The 26035-nt window shown below is 31.2% G+C and overlaps 2 protein-coding genes and 2 long non-coding RNA genes across 5 annotated transcripts in view; all 4 read left to right on the top strand.

The window, feature by feature from the left end:
• The first annotated feature begins 1260 nt into the window (after positions 1-1260).
• LOC111715956 (uncharacterized) lies at positions 1261-3149 on the top strand. The gene is made up of 4 exons (XR_002768361.1): positions 1261-1402; positions 2049-2121; positions 2761-2852; positions 3096-3149. It is a non-coding gene; the product is annotated as an uncharacterized LOC111715956 (long non-coding RNA).
• A 1011-nt stretch (positions 3150-4160) lies between these two features.
• LOC111715958 (uncharacterized) lies at positions 4161-8351 on the top strand. Of its 2 annotated transcripts, XR_002768363.1 has the most exons (8): positions 4161-4441; positions 5714-5752; positions 6225-6286; positions 6866-7147; positions 7328-7397; positions 7455-7524; positions 7699-7750; positions 8236-8351. It is a non-coding gene; the product is annotated as an uncharacterized LOC111715958 (long non-coding RNA). The 2 variants fall into 2 exon arrangements; XR_002768362.1 differs by lacking the exon at positions 4161-4441 and having other exon boundaries at positions 4449-5752.
• A 173-nt stretch (positions 8352-8524) lies between these two features.
• Positions 8525-22653, top strand: LOC111715954 (uncharacterized; the record flags this gene model as incomplete). Its single annotated transcript, XM_023491363.1, is given in 28 exon segments — positions 8525-8940; positions 9600-9685; positions 13812-13893; positions 14334-14384; positions 14682-14798; positions 14962-15024; positions 15185-15233; positions 15455-15500; positions 15728-15786; positions 16039-16140; positions 16665-16733; positions 16840-16917; positions 17084-17159; positions 17367-17498; positions 17663-17753; positions 17942-18054; positions 18158-18213; positions 18374-18460; positions 18923-19016; positions 19169-19298; positions 19667-19759; positions 20307-20407; positions 20565-20606; positions 20780-20845; positions 20982-21073; positions 21786-21894; positions 22048-22152; positions 22492-22653. Coding segments are annotated over 24 exon segments (2098 nt in total), but the record flags the coding sequence as incomplete, so codon positions are not given.
• Positions 22654-22815: 162 nt separating this feature from the next.
• LOC111715955 (uncharacterized) overlaps positions 22816-26035 on the top strand; it is a 19158-nt gene continuing 15938 nt past the window's right edge. The window contains exons 1-2 of the mRNA XM_023491365.1: positions 22816-23028; positions 23294-23382. The gene's annotated coding sequence lies outside the window, so the exon portion shown is untranslated. The remainder of the gene's footprint in view (positions 23029-23293; positions 23383-26035) is intronic.

Below are 26035 nucleotides of genomic sequence, written 5' to 3'. Positions count from 1 at the left end.
GAGTACGAAAACGAAATAACTATTTTTCTCCTAAAAAGGGTTAAGTCACGTAGAATTAGTTTATAGCTAATTACGTCTTGTTTCACCTAAACAGGCAAAGCCTCCCCATGCCCGTACATGAATATTTGAATGGTGCCAAGTTTGATTGGTTGTTTTTCAGCGGTTAAGGTGTTGGGATCGGATGAGTTACAGGGTTGCCGTACTGTGAACGTTGAAAACTGCAAAGCTATAATATTTTGAAATTGTTTAGATGAACCTAAAAATATTTAAATCAATTCACAAGTATATATAATTGTAAGAAAATTAATTATTCTTAAACATCCTGAAATACAAATTTTTAAAACATATACAGAGTTTTAAAAATCTTTTTTTCATTTCTAAAGAGCATTGTTTTATTTTTAAAAAATCGAATGGTTTCTATTAAATCGTTTATTATTTTAATAGATTTTTATGATTTTATGTTCTTTATGTATTTGTTTTAATTGTTCTTTTAATTGTTGTTTTTTTATTCCCAACTGGCAACGTTTCTGGCGCTCAAGGCGCGGGCTACATGTGACCCATACCGACCTCGGACATCTACAGGGGTGAACCGGTCAACCAAACTACTGTACGACTGTTGTGTAATCCCATCTATGAATATGTCGGAGTATTTATCAATCCGATTACATTCACAGTTCCGTTGATAAGGCACCTTAATTAAAACAGTAGTTGCGGCATTCTGCTTTTTTATACATGTTTTAACCAGTAAAGAAATAATTAATTATAGCAGAAAATTAGTGAATTCTTCTGTGAACAGTCATTTTTTGAATAATCATGTCTTTAAACTTACCATTTAACGTTTTTAGGCATTCATATGATCATCTTAAATTGATTAAATGACTATTTCAATATTTGCATATTTTTGCAGTGTTTAAAGTGTAAGTATTGTAATCGATATATATACAGCCTGCCCTTTATTAATCATTTAACCCCTATAACTCTCCAACGACCGCAGAAGATTCACTATAATCCACCCCCCCCCACCCAGTCGCCTTTAATCTTCTATATAGACTGCAAAGGTGCGCTGGTTGACCGGACTTGAACACTTACTCTAGAACAGACCGAAGTATAGTTTGTTGTTTAAAAGATGGCACGTTTACGTACTGTTAAAATTAAAGGGTTTACGCGTTCAGCTCAATCACCCCCAACTAAAACACCATTATCTTTCGCTTATGAGGACAAGTGCTTCTCGTACTTCGGCCATATAATTAATATTTTTTATTTGTACATGGAAAGTACATATTGTGGTTTACAATTATTTTATGACCTACTCAATTATAATGTTAGTTGTTTTCAGAAAAGTACGGATTTAATTCAGGATGTCTTATCCAAGACTTTTATTGAAGGGGGTTGGAGGAACTAGGTGAGAAAATTAAATTTAAAGTGTGCAGTGTAATTAGTTTTAATACTGGTTTACTTGATAAAAATAGTTTTCAGGCGGAATACTTATTTTAAAGTTAAGCATTTATTTTCGTGAAATAATTTTCGTTATCCCTCTTTTTGTAAATAAATTTGCACCGTCAAAAGTATTTTTTTTTATAAATCCGCAAAATTTTTTCACAATTTAAATAGAAGATGGGCGCAAAGCGCCCTAAAAGCCTAGTATTTGTAAATTTGTCATTTTTTCTCTGATTAATCGAAAAATATTTCCACTCTTCCCCCCCACCTAAAAATTTAAAAAAATGTGTTTTAAAGGTTTTTAATTTTGTAAAAAAATTTAAATTCTTGAAAATCCGCGATTTTTTTTTTAAAAATCCGCAAAATTTTTTTCTTCTTTGTTTTAAAATGTAAACAAAAAGAACATGTTCACAATTTAGATAGAAGATGGGCGCGAAGCGCCCTAAAAGCCTAGTCATTTTTGTCATTTTTTCTCTAATTAATCGAAAAATATTTCCACTCCACCCCCCCACCGCTAAGACATGTAATCCTAACATTTTACATCCCGATTGAATATTTCTTAGATCATTGTAAATTCATTTTTCTTGATCATGATAATGGATTTATTTTAGTCCACGGAGGGTGGTGGTGGCAGAACTGCCTTTCAAGATTGGTAGGGATAGCGAGGCTGATCTTGTGATCATGGTAAAATAAGGGTGTAAATTTTGCATGAGAAAGCGTAATGTAACGCATGTTTTAAATCAAGAAAAAAATATTAATTTTCTACATAATTCCGACATTTTTTATTCTTAATATTAAAATTAACTTTGGTCTGATATTGTTCTTTTGCATGTTAGTCATCACAGGAATTTTTTCTTTAAAATTAAAGGGTTTTTGCAGGGCCTGCACTAACTCGCAAGAATGATGCATTTTCAACAGAAATAAACGTACTTTTAATTCTGCATAGGCTCTGCATCACTGTACATCTTTACTTTAAAAAAACAAATTTCTGATAACTTATCACTGAGAACACTAATAAATTTAATTATTTTTTTTATAATCCAGTATTATTTCATAATTAAGATAATTGGTAATTTTTGCAATTCTTCTTGATTCTTGAATCATGGGCCTTTCACGACAACTTATCTATGGTCTATATTAAGAGAAGTTTTAAGAGAATAATCTAAGTCTGGACAAATTGAAATTGGACGGCAAAATGCGTCAGGCCACAATGAAAATTCCTGTTAATATTTATATTGTTACACAAAAATGCAAACTTCACTCTAATCATTCAAACTTAACTAGGTTGAGTTAATGATTTTTAAGATAAAATGAATATTTTAGGACGTGAACATCTCAAGGAAGCATGCCACAATAACCTTCAACAAAGAATCCAATGGGTTCCAGATCACAAATTTCAGTATGAATGGTGTTAGGTGAGCCATAAATATCGCATTTATTTAACAGTCTCCCCTATTCCATCGAACGTTTTTCCATCGAGGGTATCCTCATTATCCCCCCCTTGGCCCCTTCCTCGGTCGGGTGGAGGGGGGGGGGTTGAAATTTATTGTTTATTTTTTTTCCATGAGTGCATATTTTTCTGTTTGCCCTTGCAAATATAACTGGTAGTAGCGTTCTGATACTAATTTTATTTGCTCAATATTCATGTTAATTTTTAGTGTCAATGGAAGGGAAGTTCTTTCTTACGAATCTGTGGAGCTGAGAAATCAGGAATATAGGATTAAATTTAGTTGAAATTATACATTTTAATGAGTTATAAAGTAATAAAAGTGTTTGTATTTCCTTTTCTTTTTGGCTAGGGGGGACGGGACCACATTTTCTCTTTTTATGAAAATATTAAATTAATGTGCTAAAAAATGATCGATGAAGGGATCAAAAAAATTTGACATGCAGAATTAAATTTTTTCATCTTATTTGATACTTTTAAGTATTTTCCCCGATTAAACGAATAAACCCCTGATTTTTTTGGATTGATTTAATTTGTTCCCTCCCTTTGTCTATTATTTTCATTTTTATTACTATCCTATTTGATTCAGGACACTCTTGTGTTGTCAACGCTTTCGAAATATATGTGGAAATTTCGTGTTTTCCCTCCAAAGGAATGCTGTTATTGCATTTTTTCTAACTTTGTTTTTTTATAGTTTCTTTGATTCATTAACAATGATGGTCGACATTTTTTCCAGTAACATTTTTTGGTTGAAAAATTGGGTATCATTGTTAATCGGCATGTATTAAAGTATCATTGGTTGTCCAATTAATCGTTAAAGGGACTGTTGGCGTAATTTTAAGTTAACATCTCTATTTAAAACGTGATTGTTTCCGATTTCCAATGTTAACGTTAAAACTTGATCTTATCAATAATGTGAAAGATATGTTTTTCTAGCTTTAAAAATATTTAATTCCGACAATTTCTCCATTGCTTACTATAGCAGAATTATGCAAGTCAATTCTTTAGAGAGGTCATTACTAAAAAAAATAGTTTCTTAATACTTGATGGGACAAACATTTTATCTTTTAAGTCTACTATTGTGAGTCGTACAAGTCTTTTTTTAAATTAAACTTGCTTGAAGTTATGTGTAGTTTTTTTGTCATACAGGTTTTTAAAGTTCTTGAAAACATTTTCATATGTTAATAAAACATTTCCTAATAACAATTATTCAATAAATTAACTTTTGAAGGAAAATTGTGCTTTTATTTTAAAAATAACGACAATCTTTAGAGTCAAGATTTGGAGGATGATCTTCAGCTGTTCAACTGGGACTTTGAGAGGGAAGAGGAAAGGCTTGATGAAATGTTGGACATAGCTGAAGTAACCTTGAGCAAAGAAGATTTTCTGAGTGTAAAGGCCTTGATCTGTGGCATGCATGACCAATTAATTGTAAAACTTATTTAGTTGTTGCCAGAGCCCCCCCCCCCCACATGGGGACTCCAGAATACTAATTAAATTTAGTTTTAATTTTTCAGAGTGTGTTAACTTTGTATCGAAGAAGTTCAAAAATAGTAGGTTTGATTTTTGATATCTTTTAGTCCCTTCTTTAATGCATTCTTCCTTTTCTAATTCATTTCTTCCACTTAAAGGATTGGGCTTTTTGAAGTAAGGCAATTTTAAAAATCATACATTTTTTATAACATTTATAACTCTTGGTGTTGAGCTGTCTCTTGATAATTTTTTTCTTTGGGGAAAAAACCCAATATTTGTTAAGCTCCAATCATGGGTCATGATACTATTTTCAGAAGATATACAATACATCCCTGTATGAGAGCTTGACAAACAGTTTTTTTGACAATATTGTTTTGTATGTTATTTCTTATTTTTTATGATTCTTTTTCAGGATTTCAAAGAGGATACTTAATAACGGTGTAAATGGACAGTTGGTATAATGTCAAGCGACCTTTTATTAAAAAAATTTTTTTGTTCGACTTTATTCCACTGGTCATAAAACATTTTGGTGTATGGATTTTGACTTTAAACCTGTTTTTTAAAAAGATTTTTTTTGTGTTTTTTTTCTAAAAATTTGGCAGTACGTTTATTCTCTGAAGCGAGGGTAGTATTTTTTTATTTGACTAAAATGAAACAAACTAGGATAAGACATATTTTAAAAATATCATTTGTTCATTTTAGTGCTTAGGATATTTAGAACCACAAATTTGGCTCAAATGTGGCTCAACAATGCCAAATGTTCAAGTGTACAGGTTTTTTTTTCCGCGGTACATTGGTGTTCAGGTGAGTTTTGTTCTTTTTATTTGCAGAGATTTAGATAATTTTTGTTCTCTCTTTACTAACTTGTGCATGAATTATAAAAATGTAGAAAAAAGTTAATGAACAATTTTAATGTTATGCTTCTTTCTTAAAGAACACTGACTTGCCAATTTGTTTTTGAAAATTGTGATTAGCTTTTTAAGTCAGTATAATTTGCAATGTGCACCTAGATACTAGATCGTCTTGAGGTCGATGAACAAACAGGTTCTAAATAAGTTTTATGGATGATATTTAACCAGAGCTGGAAACTCTTGCATTGTGGATGTCAAGATCAATGCTTCTATTCAATATTTTTTTAATCTGCAGATTAATTTCAACAAAAATGTCCACAGTGGATATCAAAATAAACGATTAGGAGTAAGGGTATCCAACACAAAAGTTCCCAGCTATTAAGTAACATTTACTGTAAATGCCAAAAAGTAATTAAGTCAAACTTTGTGTTCCCTGGTTTAAGATTTCTAAGTGCAAGCAGGTGCACATAGTAGGATATATCATTTAACGTAAATATGTATTTAGATTTGAGACGCAGTGCTGTCAGTACAGCTTTTGTGCAGGGTATGTTTATTTTTAGATGTAACAAACACTTTATTATTAAACGATGTGGTTCTTAAACATTTTCAGGAATTTTTATTTAGATTGACCAATGTAGGTTTCAGTTCAAATTAAAGATTTGTAATTAAAAATTTAAGAAGTTTGTAAAATTCAAAAACTTCCCAACATATCAACGGAAAACTTTGAAAAAATCATTTACGGACAAATACCAAATATAAATAAATAGTTGGATTACAATCCATCAGTTCACAAGCTAATCCAGTAGTATTTAAAATAAGTTTTAGGCAGTGTCTTGTGGATTTATGAGATTTAAATTTTAGATTATGAGTACTTAAATTCTTATTTTTACATGCTTAAGCTGATACAACAGGTTTCCACTTTTTTTGTCCAGTTGTATTATTTTTAAATTAAACTGTAAAACTCAAAAAAAAAATCGAGTCTGAATGTTCATTGTTATAATGTTTGTCTTATTTAGATAACCAGCTAGTAGTTTAAGAATGTTGAAACAGATTTGGATTGGTTTTTAGTATTTTCAAGGTAAACATTTTGCATTCGTTTTAGCATGTTATCTCTTGGGGCTCCTCACACAACTTGTTCCAGCATATTTGTAATTGTTTTCTGCTCTATTTTGTCCAGTTTGAAGCTGTTGTTTGGAGAACTAAATTTAACAATGCATTGATTGATTGATAGGTTGATTGAATGATTGATAAAACTTGTTGTCATCCTCTGAGTATTCCTGTATTTCTGCGGAGGATTTTAGGATTCATTTGAGTCTTATGAAAGTTTTTATTGTGAATATTTGTTCGAAATTTAGAATTGTTTTCATGAAGTTCATAGCATATTTATTGGCTCATAGATAGTTTTTAGTTTTACATAATTTTTGAATCGTGGAAAACTGTCCTAATTTAAAGGAAAGAACAAGTTTTTTACTGATTAAGAGACATAGTCTCAGAAATTCCTTTGAATTTCTCAGGATTTTGTTTCCTGAAAAATACAACTTTACTTCAGTAAGATCAAAAACAACTATAAATACCTGAGATGCGTTATATTTTTGGTCAATTGTTTCTCTGAAAAATTTAGTTTTACTTGGTCGATGATCTTGAATTTTTTTTTCAGGGCGATTGTTGACAACAAACATCAGGCTTAATTCCAACATGACAAGTATTCTACTGCAAATTTAAAATCAAATAACAGCTTGATGATTTCAAAATTAAAGGACTTAAAGAAATTACTACATAAGGGTTTACATTTAGAATTATTGTTTTACACACAATTTATTTAAGGACACAATTTTAAAAATGTACTGCCAATATTTAAAAAGTTGCTTGGCCAAGAGGGAAGGAATCGATCAGGAATTGTACACCATTTTACGCAATCATTAGTCTCCAGTAAAATCAGGTTTGTAAATTGAAATTTTTATATGTTTCTTTTCAGCTCACAATTACATTTTTCTAAAAATTTTCCCAATTTTGTCTATTCAAACCACTCATTAAGTACTGCTTATCAGAAAACATAAATGATTCTTTAACTTTATGACTTTTATAAAAATAAAAATGTCATTGACAAATGAATATTTAGATTGAAAGAAGAGAATGTGCCCCAGCTGATAAAATATGAGCTTGGACTAAGTAAATAAACAGAGTTAAAGGTTTGAAATTAATTACTTTTATAAAAATAAAAATGTCATTGACAAATGAATATTTAGATTGAAAGAAGAGGATGTGCCCCAGCTGATAAAATATGAGCTTGAACTAAGTAAATAAACAGAGTTAAAGGTTTGAAATTAATTTTTTAAAACTTTGTTTTAAACCCATGCCCATCTCTACCTGTAATGAACCTAAAAAAAACTTGTGAATGGTTTATATGCAACTTCCTTGATGTTAATGAAATTTCCTAATGTTGATTTTAAGGTGGAAAATTGAAATCTTGATTTTTAATGTTTGATTTAGTTTGTAAGCCAGTTGGAGTTCCTGTTCAGTCCGAGCTTGTGGTTGGACATAGGTAAATATTTTGATTTTGTATTAGCATGAAAACTGTCAAATTGCTTAAGAATGTTAGCGACAGTTCCGTAGTGGCGGGTATTCTTGACCTATCTGTAGTTTTCAATACTTTCAATGTAGTTAGATCTTATTATTTAGTTATTCTTCCTTTTACAACTATGCCAAAAAATCTATCCAGTAATATTTTCTTTACTAAAACTCTTGTTAAACCTTCACTTCAAGTTCATCAGGTTTTGAACATCATGAAGTAGTCACAAATTTGATTAGGCATGTCTGATTCACAACGGTACCTTCATAAGCATTGTATGATTAAGAATGAATAAGATATGCATGTTTTTAGATAAATTTTTTGTCTGTGTTAAAATTAGGTATTTATCAATTGTAATGTCAAGGGTTTGAATTTGTTAAATAGAGTAAGAAAATACAATCCTACATTATTTGCCACTCTGCTATGGGGTGCACAATAAAAAATTTGTATTTTTTAAGATGAGAAACTGAAGGAACTGGTTAAAACAGTCTTTCAACGCCTGCATGTTTGGCATGGCTCAGGAGTGCTGGAATTATGACTTGTCACTGGAAGGATTAAGATGTACGGGCTTCAGTACAGGGAATTTAGTGAATTAGAGAGGCTGCTGAACTACCTACCTTTGGTTCAAACTTTGAATCACTGATTCAAATTGTCATGCATCTTTACTTTTAAATCGGTGATTCAAGATTTGAACCAGCAGTAGATATTTCTATGGCCCAGCTGACATTCATTATTTTTGGTCACAGAAGTTTCGAGAAACGGAAGGAGGAAAGATTGAATATCCAGGAGAATATTATGAAACAAAAAATTAATTAAAAAATTCAAACTCTAATTTGTGGAATTTGTCGAATTTTTATTTTGTTTCGTCTTCTGTCAATGTTTTTTAGTTGTTTCATATAATAATGGGAGATGTCGGGAGGATACCGTGCAGAAAATGTACTTTTATTTGTCGTGGAACAGGGAAGGAATTAAGTTTTATAATATACTATTTTTGTAGTATCATTTTTAAATTGTCTGTAGCATGCTTTAGAATTCCTTAATGTTCGATTTTTTTTTTAAAACTATTCTGAAGGTGTTCATTTCTACAATCCGGAGTTGGAAACGACACCTACTGCAGTGTTTGTTGTCCAGGATGTAACTGGAAATGGAAATTGTGGATTTAAGTAAGTCTTTAAAATAAATAAATGTTTGAGCCTCTTTTTGGTCAATACTAACTTAATTATGAGGTTGAAAAAAAAGTTTTATGCATATGTAATTTAAGCTAGTATAATAATGCAAGAAACACAGATGTGAGACACATTTTTTAATTTTAAATGTTTTTTCCGGATTGGGGAACAAAACGTCGATTACCAAAACATCGACTACTACAAAACGTGAACTGCTACAAAACATTGAATAATAAGCTTTTTCAAAACACAATTTTTAAATAATAATCTGCAGATTTTTGATTTAAATTGCTCACTTTCAATTCATTTACAATCATGGGAGGAGAATTAGTTTCAGCAGCGCAGCGCTCGGCACACTACCCTATCCAAGCCAAGAAATTGTATTAACCATCCCTAACCCAAAATAATGTGAGAAACAGTACATTATTTAATGTTAGAAGTATTTGACATTTTGTAACTGTCGACATTTTCTGGCAGACGACCATTTCTTAATTGATGTTTTGTAGCAGTCAACATTTTGATAATCAACGTTTTGATAATGGACGTTTTGTACCCAATATACTATTTTTAAAGTCATTAAACCTATTTTTATGAAAATTAAATTGAAATATGATGCTTTTACAATCCAGAAATAATCTCTAAAAACTGTTGTTTAGTGCGGTAAGTTTCCTGTTGTACGGGACAGAAAAACATGCCCAGAGTCTTAGACAGCAGGCCCTGGAATTGTTTAATTTGAGAGATGGTACGTAGGTTATACACACATGTTTTCTATTCTAGAATTTGTCATGGCTAGGTGTGTATATTCTTAAAAAATTATTCTGTCCCCCCCCACCCCACCCTCTTTAAAGTTAATTTTGTTTTTATTGGTTTCTTGGCTGAAATTGGGAATTTTGAAAGAGGGTACTTAAATTATACAAAAATGGTTTTTTTCGATAAATTGTCCGGGCCTGGTGTGTATTTTCTTGAAATATTATTATGTTTATGCTAACATTTTAGGAATGAAGCAATAAATTTCCCAACATGCAAATTTCATTAAGATTTTCTCATTTTAGATAGAGTTCTTTGGGTTAAAAGCTGAATCGTTCCGGCATCCGTCTGGGGACTGTGCCCATTTAAAAATCTGCAATAACCGGTTTTTTTTTCTTTTTAAATAGTGTCTAGTTGTTTGTAAGGTTGTTAATCATTTTTAAAAACGATCAAGCCAACTTTTCTTTTAAATACGAAAAAATATCGTTTTTGAAAAGGACAGTTTTTTAAAAACAATATTTGTTATAAAACAATCGTTCTGTTTTTCGTTTTTCTTTGTCATTTTCAAAACAAAATAATCCTTTTTCTAAAGAGTAGAAAAAATCCAACACTATAGTTGAAGGTTGCAAACATAATTTTTGTTTATTTTTACATGGAAAATAGATAATAAATTTGTAGTTTTGAAAAAACAGTAGGGTTTAGTCGTTTTCTTGAAGTTTTCCTGCAAAATTTTTTATTATGTCTCTAAATTTGCACTTGTTTTAAAATTCAGCTGAGCATTGCTTATGATATGCTTATGCAAGCTTTTAATGTTGGATGTACAAAGAAGATTTTGTTGTAGTAGTCCTGGTGTGCACGAGGGACGAATTCTAAAAGGATAGTGGACGATGGTGGCAGAAGTAACCGGCCGACCAATAGTTGTTTTTAGGGAATAAAAGGATATCACTTTTTGTCTCATTATTGTATGAAAAAAAAATGAAACAGTACACTAGTTAAAGGCAGTATTCATAACCCGATAGTATATCTTTTATGGATGATTTAAAGTTTTTATCATTTGTAATTTGATATCCTGTTATTTTTTGAAATTGTAGCCCTGAAGTTGAAAAAAACATGACAAATGGCTGGTATAATGATGTATACCTACCATCTTACAGGAGTGCATGTCTTTAACACTTACAGGAAATGATTTATGAAGATCTGGGTGAAAAAATAAAAATTGTACATCAAAAGGCAAACATGCCATACTTCTGGGGAAAAAAAATGTAAAAGGGGGGATGATTTTTCCAGAAAATATACACCACTGCCATCTTACAGACACACTGGTTCTCCTTTACTTATCAAAAGTATACCAAACCACTTTCAGGTAATTTATTTACATTTTTTATTAAAGTAGGTATTTGGGAAATATTTGAGGATTATCGCAAAAATTCCGATTTTGGATAATTGCTGTCACTCCCTGATAATTTCAATAGATTTTCCCCTATTTGTTATTTAGAACTAACTTACAGTTGTTAAAAATGCAGCTAAATAAAGAAGGAAACAGTTTTATTTGATCGGAATAATATTATTGTTCAGGCGCTGAAGGTAGTTCCACTTACTTGCTTAGAACTTTGTTTGTCAGGTATTTCAAAAATATCAAAATATTATTCTGGGTTGTTTTAGTCATCAGCTTGTTCAAAATATTTTTTTGGTCTCCAAATATCTTGAAATATAGCATTAATTCAACTTCTGTCAAGGGGTCAAATCAAATCAAAAGTTGCAGGGATGGCCTAAGACTCCAGTAGTGGATTGGAGTTTCAAGTCCTTCCCATTTCTTGTTTTTCATGAATTAGGATTGGACATACAAACAAACTGATACATTTTGTAACAATGTGATGTTTAGGTTTGCACAAAGGAGGGAAGAAAAAGCATAGACCTGGCAAAATGGAGAGAAAACAAATGGTTTGTATTATACTCTTTTTATAATGCAATATGTGTATTTGTTTGTGCAACCAATTTGAAGGAAAATTGGTACAAAAGGCGTTTTTTAATTCAGCTGCAAACCATATTTTAAACTAACTCTAGCTATAACTCATAATTTTTAGATATAGTGTTTCATTGTAGTTATTCGCTATTCAGGCCATTGGCACATCTTGTTGAGTGTGGATTTAACACTTTTAAAAAATGAAAATAGTTTTCTTGTTTAGAATGAGCTTCTAGAAGTCTTCTTACATGAGGAACAGACAGAAGTTGCTCTGGGTTCTGATCTGCCTGCAGAGATTGTTGAACCCTGTGAAGCTTATGCTTCCCGCAGAACCACATCCTCACAGGTTGTTAATTTTTAAAATCTTGCCTTTTACTGTACAACCATTCTTTTTTCCTGAGTTCATAAAAAATTTGGGTCGTTCAGCCGTTTTGACGTTTATTGGATATAGACAAACACACAAACAGACAAGCAAAGGATATTTATAGATAGATGTTAGAATCTGCAGTGCATATATAATTACAGAATCAATATAGGGAGTTTTCCCTTGTATTAAATTTTGTGTTGTTGATCTTTCATATAACAGATGGAGGAGATTGAAGTTGNTAAAAAAATCATAGATATGATATAGGCTCACTCAAGCCTCAAAGTATCTCAAGCATATTAGATCAATGAAGATATCATTTGATATGTTTTTCAAATGTATATCATGACGGAAAATTTTCACTACACTTAATCAAGATATAGTTACTTCTATTTCCTTAATCAATGTATAGTTGCTCCTTGTATTACTCCTTATTTCACCTCTTCTAGTTTTTCATTTTTCCATTTGAATTTTTTATGACGGAAATTTTAATACAGAAAAGGAAATTCCGGTAATTTGAAATAAAATTAAATGTATACCAATTCCATTTAACCAGTTTTTAGTGACTGAAACTGGGTTTTGTCAGCATTTTAAAAGTTAGTAGATTGGGCTAAAGAGATTTTATAATATTCTAGGATTTGAAGCAGTGTCATCGTCGCCTAAAGAAGTTTAGCTCATGTTCAAAGGCAGTCAAGTATACAAGATTAAGAAAGGAATGCTTTTAGATTGGTCCTCAACCCTTATTGATAATTAAAGATTTGTTTTAACCCTATCCCTGCTGGGGTACTTGAAAATCAGGGGGGGGTCAATTTGACCCCCCCCCCTCTAAATCCCATGTTTTATGTCCAAATATGACAAATGATACATCATTAGAAAGCTCTTGTGCTCTACTTTTAGAATCTGCAAAAAAATTTGCAAATTTGCGAAAATTGAATTTTTTATCGCAAAATCCAGNCTTCAATCTCCCTGAAGCTGCATGATTTTTAACTTCTCACCTAAATGCATTTTCACACTGTTATATATTTTTTACCACGAATATTTTTCACTTTTTCAAGCCGTTAAACCTGTCACTTGAATAGTTTTAGAATATCTTAGTTTTTCCCATCTATTTATTTATCTAGTTTGTAGCATTTTATTTTCAGGATTGTAAGGACTTGTTTATTTATTTTGAAACGAAAACAATTATCTTTATCAACGTTTAGGTTCTTTTTTTAAAGATTAAAAATAATGGTTTTACGGTTAACTTTTTGAAGGTTTATTAAGTTAATTTTTAGGAATCTTTAGACTATAAACTGAAATGGAAGGATGGTCATTGGAATTTGTTTTTGACGAAATCTAGGCTTTTAATCTTTATTTGACGAAAATTATAAAGAAGTAATTTAGTAAAGACAAAAATCTTTAGAAAAAAGAAGAAAACCCCCTTTTAAACATTAAAAACAGTTGCTATAAGAATACTTGATGTTAGAGGGTAGAAGAAGAAAATGAGGAAAAAAGTTGGAGATAGAGAGGTAGATGCAGAAAGGGAGAAACAAAATATAGAGAAATAGAGAGATAGAGAGATTGAGAGGCCCCACCCTCTTTAAAGTTAATTTTGTTTTTATTGGTTTCTTGGCTGAAATTGGGAATTTTGAAAGAGGGTACTTAAATTATACAAAAATGGTTTTTTTCGATAATTTGTCCGGGCCTGGTGTGTATATTCTTGAAACATTATTATGTTTATGCTAACATTTTAGTAATGAAGCAATAAAGTAAATTTCCCAACATGCACATTTCATTAAGATTTTCTCATTTTAGATAAAGAGTTCTTTGGGTTAAAACCTGAATCGTTCCGGCATCCGTCTGGGGACTGTGCCCATTTAAAAATCTGCAATAACCGGTATTTTTTTTCTCTTTAAATAGTGTCTAGTTGTTTCTAAGGTTGTTAATCATTTTTAAAAACGATCAAGCCAACTTTTCTTTTAAAAACGAAAAAATATCGTTTTTGAAAAGGACAATTTTTTTAAAAACAATCGTTGTTTTTTTCGTTTTTCTTCGGCATTTTCAAAACAAAATAATCCTTTTTCTAAAGAGTAGAAAAAATCCATCACTATAGTAGAAGGTTGCAAACATAATATTTGTTTATTTTTACATGGAAAATAGATAATAAATTTGTAGTTTTGAAAAAACAGTAGGGTTTAGTCGTTTTCTTGAAGTTTTCCTGCAAAATTTTTTATTAGTCTCTAAATTTGCACTTGTTTTAAAATTCAGCTGAGCATTGCTTATGATATGCTTATGCAAGCTTTTAATGTTGGATGTACAAAGAAGATTTTGTTGTAGTAGTCCTGGTGTGCACGAGGGACGAATTCTAAAAGGACAGGGAACAAGCTGGTAAGTTCTGCGATTTTTTTATTTTATAGTTTTTTGTAAGAAATCATGGATATGTGGTAATAAAGATGTCCCTGAAGTCCAGAACGCTTTTCGATATTTATCATTTATACTGGGTTACCCACAATGAACCTGTTTTTGGGTCTTGACTCCACCAATTTAAAAAAACAATTTTCTCCTTAAAAGTCAAATTCATCCAAGATTTTAAAAATTCTGTAAAAATTGACTAAATCGACTTCCCTTGCTGTAGATGGGTTACTAACTCATTATTGTTAGTATTACATATTTTCATTTGTTTAGTTTGGTTTTCAATGCCTTCGATTGTGGCACCTGGATGGCAAAAGACGGAATGTGGGTTGGTGGCCCAGAGTGGACGATGGTGGCAGAAGTAACCGGCCGACCAATAGTTGTTTTTAGGGAATAAAAGGATATCACTTTTTGTCTCATTATTGTATGAAAAAAATGAAACAGTACACTAGTTAAACGCAGTATTCATAACCCTATAGTATAACTTTTTTGGATGATGTTAAAGTTTTTTATCATTTGTAATTTGATATCCTGTTATTTTTTGAAATTGTAGCCCTGAAGTTGAAAAAAACATGATGAATGGCTGGTATAAAGATGTATACCTACCATCTTACAGGAGTGTATGTTTTTAACACTTACAGGAAATGATTTATGAAGATCTGGGTGAAAAAATAAAAATTTTACATCAAAAGGCAAACATACCATACTTCTGGGTAAAAAAATGTAAAAGGGGGGGATGATTTTTCCAGAAAATATACACCACTGCCATCTTACAGACACACTGGTTCTCCTTTACTTATCAAAAGTATACCAAACCACTTTCAGGTAATTTATTTACATTTTTTATTAAAGTAGGTATTTGCGAAATATTTGAGGATTATCGCAAAAATTCCGATTTTTGACATTTTGGATAATTGCTGTCACTCCCTGATAATTTCAATAGATTTTCCCCTATTTGTTATTTAGAACTAACTTACGGTTGTTAAAAATGCAGCAAAATAAAGAAGGAAACAGTTTTATTTGATCGGAATAATATTATTGTTCAGGCGCTGAAGGTAGTTCCACTTAGTTGCTTAGAACTTTGTTTGTCAGGTATTTCAAAAATATCAAAATATTATTCTGGGTTGTTTTAGTCATCAGCTTGTTCAAAATATTTTTTGGTCTCCAAAATATCTTGAAATATAGCATTAATTCAACTTCTGTCAAGGGGTTCAAATCAAATCAATTGGAGTTTCAAGTCCTTCCCATTTCTTGTTTTTCATGAGTTAGGATTGGACATACAAACAAACTGATACATTTTGTAACAATGTGGTGTTTAGGTTTGCACAAAGGAGGGAAGAAAAAGCATAGACCTGGCAAGATGGAGAGAAAACAAATGGTTTGTATTATACTCTTTTTATAATGCAATATGTGTATTTGTTTGTGCAATCAATTTGATAGAAAATTGGTACAATTGTTCCTTTTATATGTTTCTTACTCAAAATTTTAGTTATTCGCTATTCAGGCCATTGGCACATCATGTTGAGTGTGGATTTAACACTTTTAAAAATCAAAAGAGTTTTCTTGTTTAGAATGAGCTTGTAGAAGTCCCTTGTATTAAATTTTGTGTTGTTGATCTTTCATATAACAGATGGAGGAGATTGAAGTTGTGCTAGATACTGATCTGCCTGCAGAGTTTGTTAATGTTGGACCCTGTCAATTTGATGCTTCCCGCAGCACCACTCACTCACAGGTCAAAAACGTTGATAACCATCCAGCTACACCAATTGACGGTGATTTAACGTCTTGGAGCAGCTGTTTTCAAGCTGTTATTCACCCCCTCCCTATACCAGTCTTGATCTGCGTATTCAAAAAGTTTCATGGAACAATATAAAAATTTACAATTTATGAATAAATGGCGTCTTCATTCTGAACAGTGCCTAAAATAATAATTTTAAATATACACTCTGGATAGAGGGTGGGGGGGGGGGCATATTTTATTGATCAAACTTCATTCGCCAATCAATTTCTTTACATTTTGGTCCCAGACTCAGGGAGAAACAGGCCAAGCTGTGGTTGAAGGGAATAGGTCTTAGCTACAGTCTTGACTCAAGACCTTTCCTGACGTGAAATTTAATACTTTCTTGGAAAATTGAGTGTCTTTGCCTGTCTTGCGGACGTTCCAGACCTCCTGCAAGACGCAGCTGGTTTTGCTGGGCATGACTTTTAATGTCCATTTTTTTATTTTTCCCCCCATCATACTATTAATTATTCTAGGATTTGAGGCAACTCCCATATAGGCTCACTCCAGCCTCAAAGTATCTCAAGCATATTAGATCAATGAAGGTATCATTTGATATGTTATTCAAATGTATTTCATGACGAAAAACTGGGTTTTGTCAGCATTTTAAAAGTAAGTAGATTCGGCTAAAGAGATTTTATAATATTCTAGGATTTGAAGCAGTGTCATCGTCGCCTAAAGAAGTTTAGCTCATGTTCAAGGGCAGTCAAGTATACAAGATTAAGAAAGGTATGCTTTTAGATTGATCCTCAACCCTTATTGATAATCAAAGATTTGTTTTAATGAACTCTGGAGAAAATTAATTTTTTTTTTTTAATTATCAGTTTACTGAACATTATTAACTTAACCAACGATATTGTTTAAAAAAAATTTTGTAATAAACGAATTATTCTAGTTGTATGATATATGTGAAGAACTTGCAGGAGGAGAGCATACAGCAGAGGTTATTCAATATTTAAAGGATTTTAGTGGTGAGCAAATTTTTTTCTTTCAAATCTTTCTCTTCTTTTCTTTCATACCCTGTAACTAGGGGTTTTAACACAAGATTTTATTTTCCGATTGGAAACCCTACCTGTAACTTACATTTCTGAAGAATTATGGTCACTTCCTTCAGGAACAGGATTTAAAAGTTGAACCTTCTAATGTACTTATGAACAATTTCAAAGTTAGTTATTTAGATCGGTTAAACCCTAAGGAAAGTGTTGATCCAAGAGTATCGGAAGAAGAAGTTTTACGAATGGTACACGAAGCACATTTGAGTTATACATCATTATGGAAAATTAAAAGCTTCCTCTGTAGGAAAAACTTAGGTGAGTCTTCTTGATAACTTTTGGTGTATTGTCAAGTTGTATTGCAATTTTATTACTATTTCAAATTATTACTCCTATCTTTTTCTTGTTGTTTAGAAGCAAATCAACTGTTTTATAAACATTAATAGTTATTTATATATGTCATATAAATATTCAATTTTTAGATTTTCTTCCCAGCAAAGCTAGAATTTTGAAGAAAAAAAAACAGATGGAGATGAGAGTACCTTTTGAGGTTGGGAAAATGTTTTTTTTCAGGTAAAATTAAATAAATGGATTTTCTGAGATTCTCTGGTTTTATCCTATACCCTCTTTCATTTTTCCTTTACAGTCTCTTTAATAGAAAGAATGCGAAAACTTGCCTTTTGATGTAAAATTACTTTTTTTTCTCACAGATCTTTAATAAGCATTTCAACTCCCCACAACTCTCATTTTTAATTGTTTAGTGACACTAAATGTAAAGACGGTAAACTTGGTTCGTTCTTCCGAACCTCTAATTTGGTTGAACATTCTTTTTCTCATCTAGCAGAATATGACGAGGAAGATTTAGCTAAAATCGGTAAATTTCTTAATCTCTGTTACATTGTTTTGTTTTCCTTTTATTTCTACACTTTTATTGTTAACAATTCGTTTTAAGATTTTAGACATTTTGTTTTTTTTAGATGGTAAGCCGGTGTTAATTATCAGTGGAGATAAAGGAGGGAGCGTTCAGCTTAAGGAATTGATATGATTTAATAAAAATTCTGTTAATTGCATGTTGAATAAGGTTTTTAACAAAATTTTCAGAACTCTGAAGTTGTTAAAGGAAAATGAGGGGGGGGGGGCAATTGTAATATGTTTGTTATGGCCTAATTAAATCAATTAATTTAATTATGAAGGCCAACACAATGAAGCTACACACTTCTATAATGCTGAAGGACAATGGACAAGGAGCTGGGCAATTGTCCCTTTATGGAGTTTTTGAGGTGGTTTTTTTTTTAGGGTAAATATTTGGCAGAACCAATGATTTCGTATATTTTTGCGGATCCGACAAATCTGGGCTGCAATTCCAGAACAATTGATTGGTATTCTCCTGAGCTTGAAACTCTTGTATTGAGGATTCCGAGATCAATGGTAATTTCGATCTTTGCTTAATCTGTAGATTAATTTAATCTTTATTCAATATCCTGTTAACTAACAGTCAATAAGAAACCAGGGCATTTTGGTTTTAACCAATTAGAGAACAGAGAAATCATGGATATCCAAAAAGGGAAGATTAAGAAGAAAATCCAAACAGCCCACAGTGGATATCAATATTAAGCAATTGGGATTAAGGGTATTCAACACAAATGTTACTAGCTCTGGATTGACAATCTAAGTTCTTAAAAGAGAAAAGACTTACTATTTTGCTTTTAATACATAAGATTTATTTATTAAAAAAATTTTAGGGACAAGATCATCATGAAAATTTGGCCCGATTTCATGAACCCTTAAATGAGGCTCTGTGTGAACTTCAGAAAACGTTTAAAGTGGGGTTACAAGGTATTTTTATTTTTTCCACATTTTATTTTAAACTAACTTTTGGACCCAGGTTTGACTAAGAATCTTGACTTGCATCTGGAAAAGCTGTGTACAAAAGCTGTTTATAGCTACAACAGTTTAACTGTTATTGTTAAAAAATAACAACTTATTAGGTGATTTAGCGTTTACAAGTGCTTTTCAAGGCCATCAAGGCCAAGCTGCATGGAACTGCAGCTTGTTCAGCTATTCTGAGAAACCGCATCTTTTGGAAGGACATAAGGACGGAAGTCCTCACAATGTTAGGTAAATATGTAGCAAATGCTTTTTTCATGTATATATATGCATGCTGTGCTTGTCTGTCTGTTTGTTTGTTTGTTTGCATCCAATTAACGTCAAAACAGCTGAATCGATCAAGTCCAAATTTTTTGTTGGATCTAATTTTTTGGTGGGCCATCTTCTATTTTAATTGTAAACATTTTCTCTTTGTATATATTGTAAAACAATAAAAAATGCTTTCTGATTCAATGAAAAAAAAGCTTTGGACTATGCACAATTGAGGCAATTCAATCCATTATTAATGTTCAGTTGTAAAAATTTTTATAGCTTTTATTTTATCTTTTGGTGATTTTTCGAAATCAAAATATCCTGATCTTACCATGTGTTATTCTCAGTAACCCTGCTTGTATCAAATCAGTCACGCTCCGAACAGTCAAGGAGATGGAGGATGATTATCAGGCTAATGTGCTCAGCAAGAAAGGTTTAAGGTGAGATTTTACTATTATCCCTGCAAGGTATGACCACCACCAGATTTAAAGATTATTGTTGTTAATCTTCAGGGTGGCCAAAATGTACGGATTGTACGGATTGTACGGATTGTACGGATTGTACGGATTGTTTTTTTTAACCCTAAAATTGTACGGACTATGAATGAAAATTCGAATTTTAATGTTTTTTTTCAAAAATGGGATTTTTTTCGAATATTGTACTGATTGTACAGATTTTTTTTAAAAATGTACGGATTTAAAAAAAATGTACGGATTGGTTTTAAAAAATGTACGGATTGTACGGATTTTTAAAAAAAAAGTTTTACGGATTGTACGGATTTTTTTTCGAAAATTGTACGGATTGTACGGATTTCTTCTGAAAATGTACGGATTTTTGTACGGATTTGTTCAAAAAAGTTTTGGCCACCCTGAATCTTAAATTCAATTTATTACTTAGCCATCATGCTGTTACTACTATTTACTTCCATTATTATTTTTGTTATAATCCTAAATAAACTTGATAACATATCCCTGAATTTTGATTCAGGGCAGAGGGTATGTTTCATGGCAGTATTATTGGAAAGATGATTTTCAAGCCAGTAGAAAATATTCTTCAAGTTAAATGTTCCCAACTCCACCTTTTCATGGGTAAGTGGCATTTAGCTTAAAATTTTTTTAAATTTGTCAAGCTGGAGTGAATTGGCTTAAAATATTTGTTAACTTTTCAAAATTTTATATTGGCTGTCTATTCACAGTTGTACTGTAAAATTTGAGTTAAATAATTTGATGTTTTAATTTTTTGCAGGCGTGGCTAGTGGTCTAGTTGATAAATTCGAAAACAACCTAGGTTCTTTATTTAAGTTTTAATAGCTTTAGGAAGAAATTATTATGATCAAGATATCGGAAATGGTTAATGAGAAGCTGGTAAATTATTACATATTTTGTTTTGTTTTTCCTGAAAGGTGAACATCAAATACAAACATAGTTAATGTAAAAAGTTAAAACAATTAAAATGTACAGAAGGATTGGATAGATCAGAGGAGTTTGAGAGCCAGAACAAGTTGCTAGAAAAAGATCTTATTTCAGGAATGAACTTAATCATCTTAAAAAATAGATGACTTACACACTATCTTTTAGTGTCTTGATTATCCAGTTTTCAATTTCGGAAATCCTTGAACAAACCACCCAGTCACAAATAATTTTTGATCAAGTAATATAACAGAGGAAATTGAGAAGAAACAGGAACAATTAAAACAGCTGGATCTAGAGCACAGGAGAATCAATGAGGAAGTGATTGACCTCAAAAATATTCTGGTAGGTTGTTAAAGAATTAGATTTAATTTTGATTGTTATCCTTAAAGGGTCTGTAAAGGAAAAATGAAAGGTGGTATAGGCTAAAACCTGAGAATACGATATTTACAAGACATCTATCTGAAATTTCTCCGTTGAGAATTTACTATAAAATCGTGTAAAAATTTTACCAAAACGTATATATATCAGATTTTGTATAAATATTGTAACAGTCAACAGATCATATTCAACAAATATGCAACCAATCGGAAAACGACGATATCCCAGAGATGCTTGAGAATCTGAGATGTACTCCTGGTATAATTTTTGAATTTTTATTTTGCATTTTTAATTTTGTATTATAACCGGAGCAAATCAGAGATTTTCAGGGTTCTCTTGGATTCTGTCGTTTTCAGATTGGTTGCATATTTGTTAAATATGAGCTGTTAAATACTACGAATCTTATACAAAATCTGATAAATTTATACGTTTTGGTATAATTTTGATACAGTTTTAAATCAATTTCGCGAGATCATATAGATGTTTTATATGAAGCGTTCAACACCTGACATTCTCCGGTTTTAGCCTATACCCGCTTTCATTTTTCCTTTAATAGTCCCTTTAAACATCTCATGAGGAAAGTGATTTTAAGAGATCAGATGGGGCCGTGGTGTTAGATTTGTCTTGAAGAAAAAAAAATATTCAAAGACAATGAGTTTTAAAAAATCTATTTTAGCTTCGTCGTACTGAACGAGCAAATAATGAGAAGCATGCCAAAATCCTTAGTTCGATCAGAGTAAAACGGAAACGCGTGCAGTGCTCCAGTGATGACTGCATCATTACTGGCAAGTTAATTTTAATACTTTAACATCATATTTAACATCATTTAATCCGTGAATTTTGGAGTAATCAAGTTATCCGTCTATTTTTTTTCAATTGAAAAATTTGGCTATGAACAAGCATTTAATTTGTCTGGTTTTAATTTTAAACTTTTGCAGGATGGGACGATGCAAGTTTTATTAAATGCTCCTTCTGCTTTAACGAGCTGCATTTACTTTGTGAGGGAACATCCTCTGTTATTCTGCAAAATACTGACACAGTAGGTAGGAGTTATGATATTTATTTGTCAATTTCAATCAAATTTGGGACATTTAATAGATGGACATTTTATAGCTAACAAAATCCTAGATATGACATTTCATTGTTAAAAAAATCATAGATATGACATTTCATTGCTAACCAAATCATAGATATCACATTTCATACACTGGACAATTCTTAGATATTTTATCAAAAAAGAAGTATGACATTTCATAGATAAAATTTTTAATTGACAGGACATTTCATGGACAGAGCAGATATTTCATAGACTGATAATTCCATAAACCAAGAGAAAAATTGCTTATTTGATTTGGTGAATCTCACTAAAACATGAGTTATAGATTATCAATGTGTTCGCTGCAGAGAGATTGCTCCCGAAGTAGTAATACAGGAGGAGATTGAACAACGTGAAAATCTATTGAGAGAAAAAATGTATGAAGGAAAAATCTCCAACCTGGGAGCAGAGATAATTCTCCTGACCCAACGTCATGACACTGACAAGGGTAAATAATTATTTAACAACTTTTCCTGGCGTGAAAAGTTTTATAAATGTTCCAATTTTTGTTTATTAATCAAAGGGTTTCTGATTTATGCAGCAGAGACAAAAATAAAATTGTATACTTTTTTACAAAATGATCCTTTTTAGAAACGAATATAATTTTATTTACATGTTTTTTAAAAGGGGGGAGGGGCAAAATGTTTCTCTAAAATTTAGCCAAACAAGATTGGCGACAAAGTATTTAAATTAGTTAGAATAACCCAAAAAATCAGTTTGATGAATATTTTTTCGAATTATTTACTTCTATTTCAGAACTAATTGCTGATAAATGAACAATAATTGCATGATGAGTGATTATAGAGACCGGACCAATAATTTTGTGAGTATTATTTTTCCCGCCCTATACAGAAGTTTCATTAAAGTCTTAAAGTTGATTTATTTGATATAAAGTTTTCCTTCTCGATTCACAAAAAAAGGATTTATTTGTTCTACTCTATTCTGAAATTTGATAAAAATCTAATGAAAACTGATAAGATGGGGTTAAATGTGGAGTAAATCTGTACTGATTTTCAATGTTTTTTTGTAATAATTCTTTTGCTTAAAAGATCACTAAAATCGTTTTCTAATCCAATTCTTGTCTGTAGGTATAAGGTTCTGTAGAAAGAGAGTTCAAGCTGTAAAATATTTCTTGAATCTTGTGCAGACTTTGTTTAATAATATTAATGAAAAGAAGGTAATCAGAATTACTATTCATAGAAGGAACATTTCTTGGCCATTTTCTATCTCATTGTGCTGTAATATTGCAATTCCCCCCCCCCCTTGAGAACATTTTTACAAAAATTTTGATGTTGTTTGGCTAATGGCTATTTCCCTCTTAATGCTCATTTTTACCCAGACATTCAATAATCACTTTTTAAGCACTCTATTTTCTGATAAAATTTATAAAGTATGTTGGGTGAAGTGAAAAAGTGTCTTTATTATGAAAAAGTATCCCTGAAGTTTAGTATTAGGAAGTAATATTTGAATTTTTGACAAACTGGCTTTTTTAGCACTCTAAGTGTCTAATTTTAACCGGAAGTTTCTTTATTTTTATTTTAAAAAAATAATTCCACTATTTAGGGAGAGAACAAGCTTTTTTGTAATGCAGAGGAATATTGTGCCCTCCTTCTAAAGATCAGTTGCTAATGCTCTAGTCTAGACTAATCAACTATTTTTTCTGTAAGTTTAAAGCTGATTAGGGTTTCCACAAAAAAACCATATTTTTTGACAAACATTTTTTTAAATATACACAGTAGGGCTAAAGGTCTATGTTTCAAAAAAGAAGGAATTAGCCTATACTTTTTATTCTTTTATTTTATGTATATTTCAGTTGAAATGTGGCTACATTGCATACAGAGCTCAACTTTTTGCTGAAAAGTTTGGGGAACTAAAATCTAGGGGGCTATGCCCAAAACTAAAACCATNCTACTTTTTGGGTAAGTTAAAGATTTGGTATAATCCAACAATTTTATTATTTAAACCTTTTAAAGGAATTTGTTAAAGCTAAATTTCTCATGGATTCCATGGATTCAAATATAAAAAGTTCTTTTAAAGGGACCGTGTACGGATTCTTCTATACCAGGCCAAGAAGCATGAAATGAATAGGTACAGCTATGTACATTGTACACTACAACATGTATATAATAACGATAGAATACATAGGGTACACAATTTTACTAAATTACATGACCTCGGGAAAGGAATTTATTGCCGGTAAAAATTGAAACATTTTGCCTTTGAAATATGTTGGTTTTAAATAACACAGAAAAGTCTGTGGAATCTTTATTCTTTTCTTAAATTGTTTCTACGAAAATGTAACCGTCGTGTTGCCGAGTATTATGATATATATTTTTATGCTATATTTTGTGCAAGGAAATCATCTCCAAATTTTAAAAACTGTATTAACATAAGACAATTTCAGGAAAACGGCGAATCTCAGTACACTGTTCCAACCTGTTCCCCGCAAATGTTCCTGTGGGACATTTAAAGGAACAATTAATTAAATTTTTGAAAGCAAATACTTAAAAAATTTGAGTTTGCTACTGTACACATGATTTCAATTAACCCCCGATTCATTTTGCAAAAAAATTCGTTTTTAATTTTGAAATCAAACATTTAAATTCTATTGAATCTCCTGTTTACGTTTTAGTATTTTAGACTACAAATGTTTAATTAAATTGGTTCGGTGAAAGGAAGATGCAGGGCCGGATGTGAAGTTCCGGAAATTTCTTGAAGTTTTGGAATTCGGGGTGTGTGTGAAGGTTTTGGTTTGTGTGTGTGTTGTGTGTGTATATGTTGTGCTTGTGTGAGTGTGTGTCAGTGTGTGGTCTGTCGTGAATGAGTGTGTACTGTCTTTGTCAAGGCATATAAAATAACCATAAATTTACTACTCTCGTTTATTTTGAAATAAATTTTTTTTAAGTTTAAATTTATTGTTTTCAGATAAGAACATTTAACGTTCATAAATGACAATTTATGTAGCGAAGACATTGTTTTCAGATAATAAAAGTTACAATGTTTGCCTGTGAGGAGCCAACATTTTTCATTCTTCTACTTCAAATTTGGATAGATTACTAGTATTTTAATGATGAAAATAAATATTTGTTACTCCTGGCTTGATCTTGAATATTAACGTTTCCCATCACACAATGAGTCATTTTAGTAATTTATTTATATATTAAGCTGTAATTTTGTTTGACCGATCGTAACTCTAGAACTATGGAAATTTTGATTGGGGAACTTGGGTAAACCAAAGGAATAAGATTTTGAGGGGTTCGGCTCTTTATAACAAAAGTTCGCTTTATGACGCTGAAAATCAGTTAAGCAAAAGCCGTGCAAATTGTTTGAAGAATAATACATGGTTTATAAACTTGCATTGTGGTTTTATGGTTACTTAATACATATTTCATATTTTTCATTTTTTAGATTTACTTTTTAAACATTTTTTAATGAGCACACTCTAAAATATTTCCTAGTTTTAACAACTACACCAGATTTTTTCCTCCAATCTAAAACTTTTTGAATCATTATTTTAAATGCACATATTTGGTTAGGATGTAGCTGGATGATTGATAATCATTGTGACACTAGGATACTATTTAGTTTGGTTTTCAAGGGCCATGATGAGCAGCAAAATTAATTGCTTATAAGTTCTGGCACATTTCATATTTGTAAAAATTAACAATTTGTCGTTTAAACAACGTATTGGATTTTCATATTTTTTTAACCTAAAAGATAAAACTAAATACAATGTACTGAATGGCTGTGATATTTAGCGGAAGAATCATGATATAAAGCAGAAAACCGAGCACAAAATTAGGTATATTTAACATAGAGGGGGGGGGGGG

Source organism: Eurytemora carolleeae, unplaced genomic scaffold (genome assembly GCF_000591075.1).
Source record: "Eurytemora carolleeae unplaced genomic scaffold, Eaff_2.0 scaffold1872, whole genome shotgun sequence".
Taxonomy (NCBI): domain Eukaryota; kingdom Metazoa; phylum Arthropoda; class Copepoda; order Calanoida; family Temoridae; genus Eurytemora; species Eurytemora carolleeae.
This window is presented reverse-complemented; position numbering and strand designations above follow the sequence as displayed.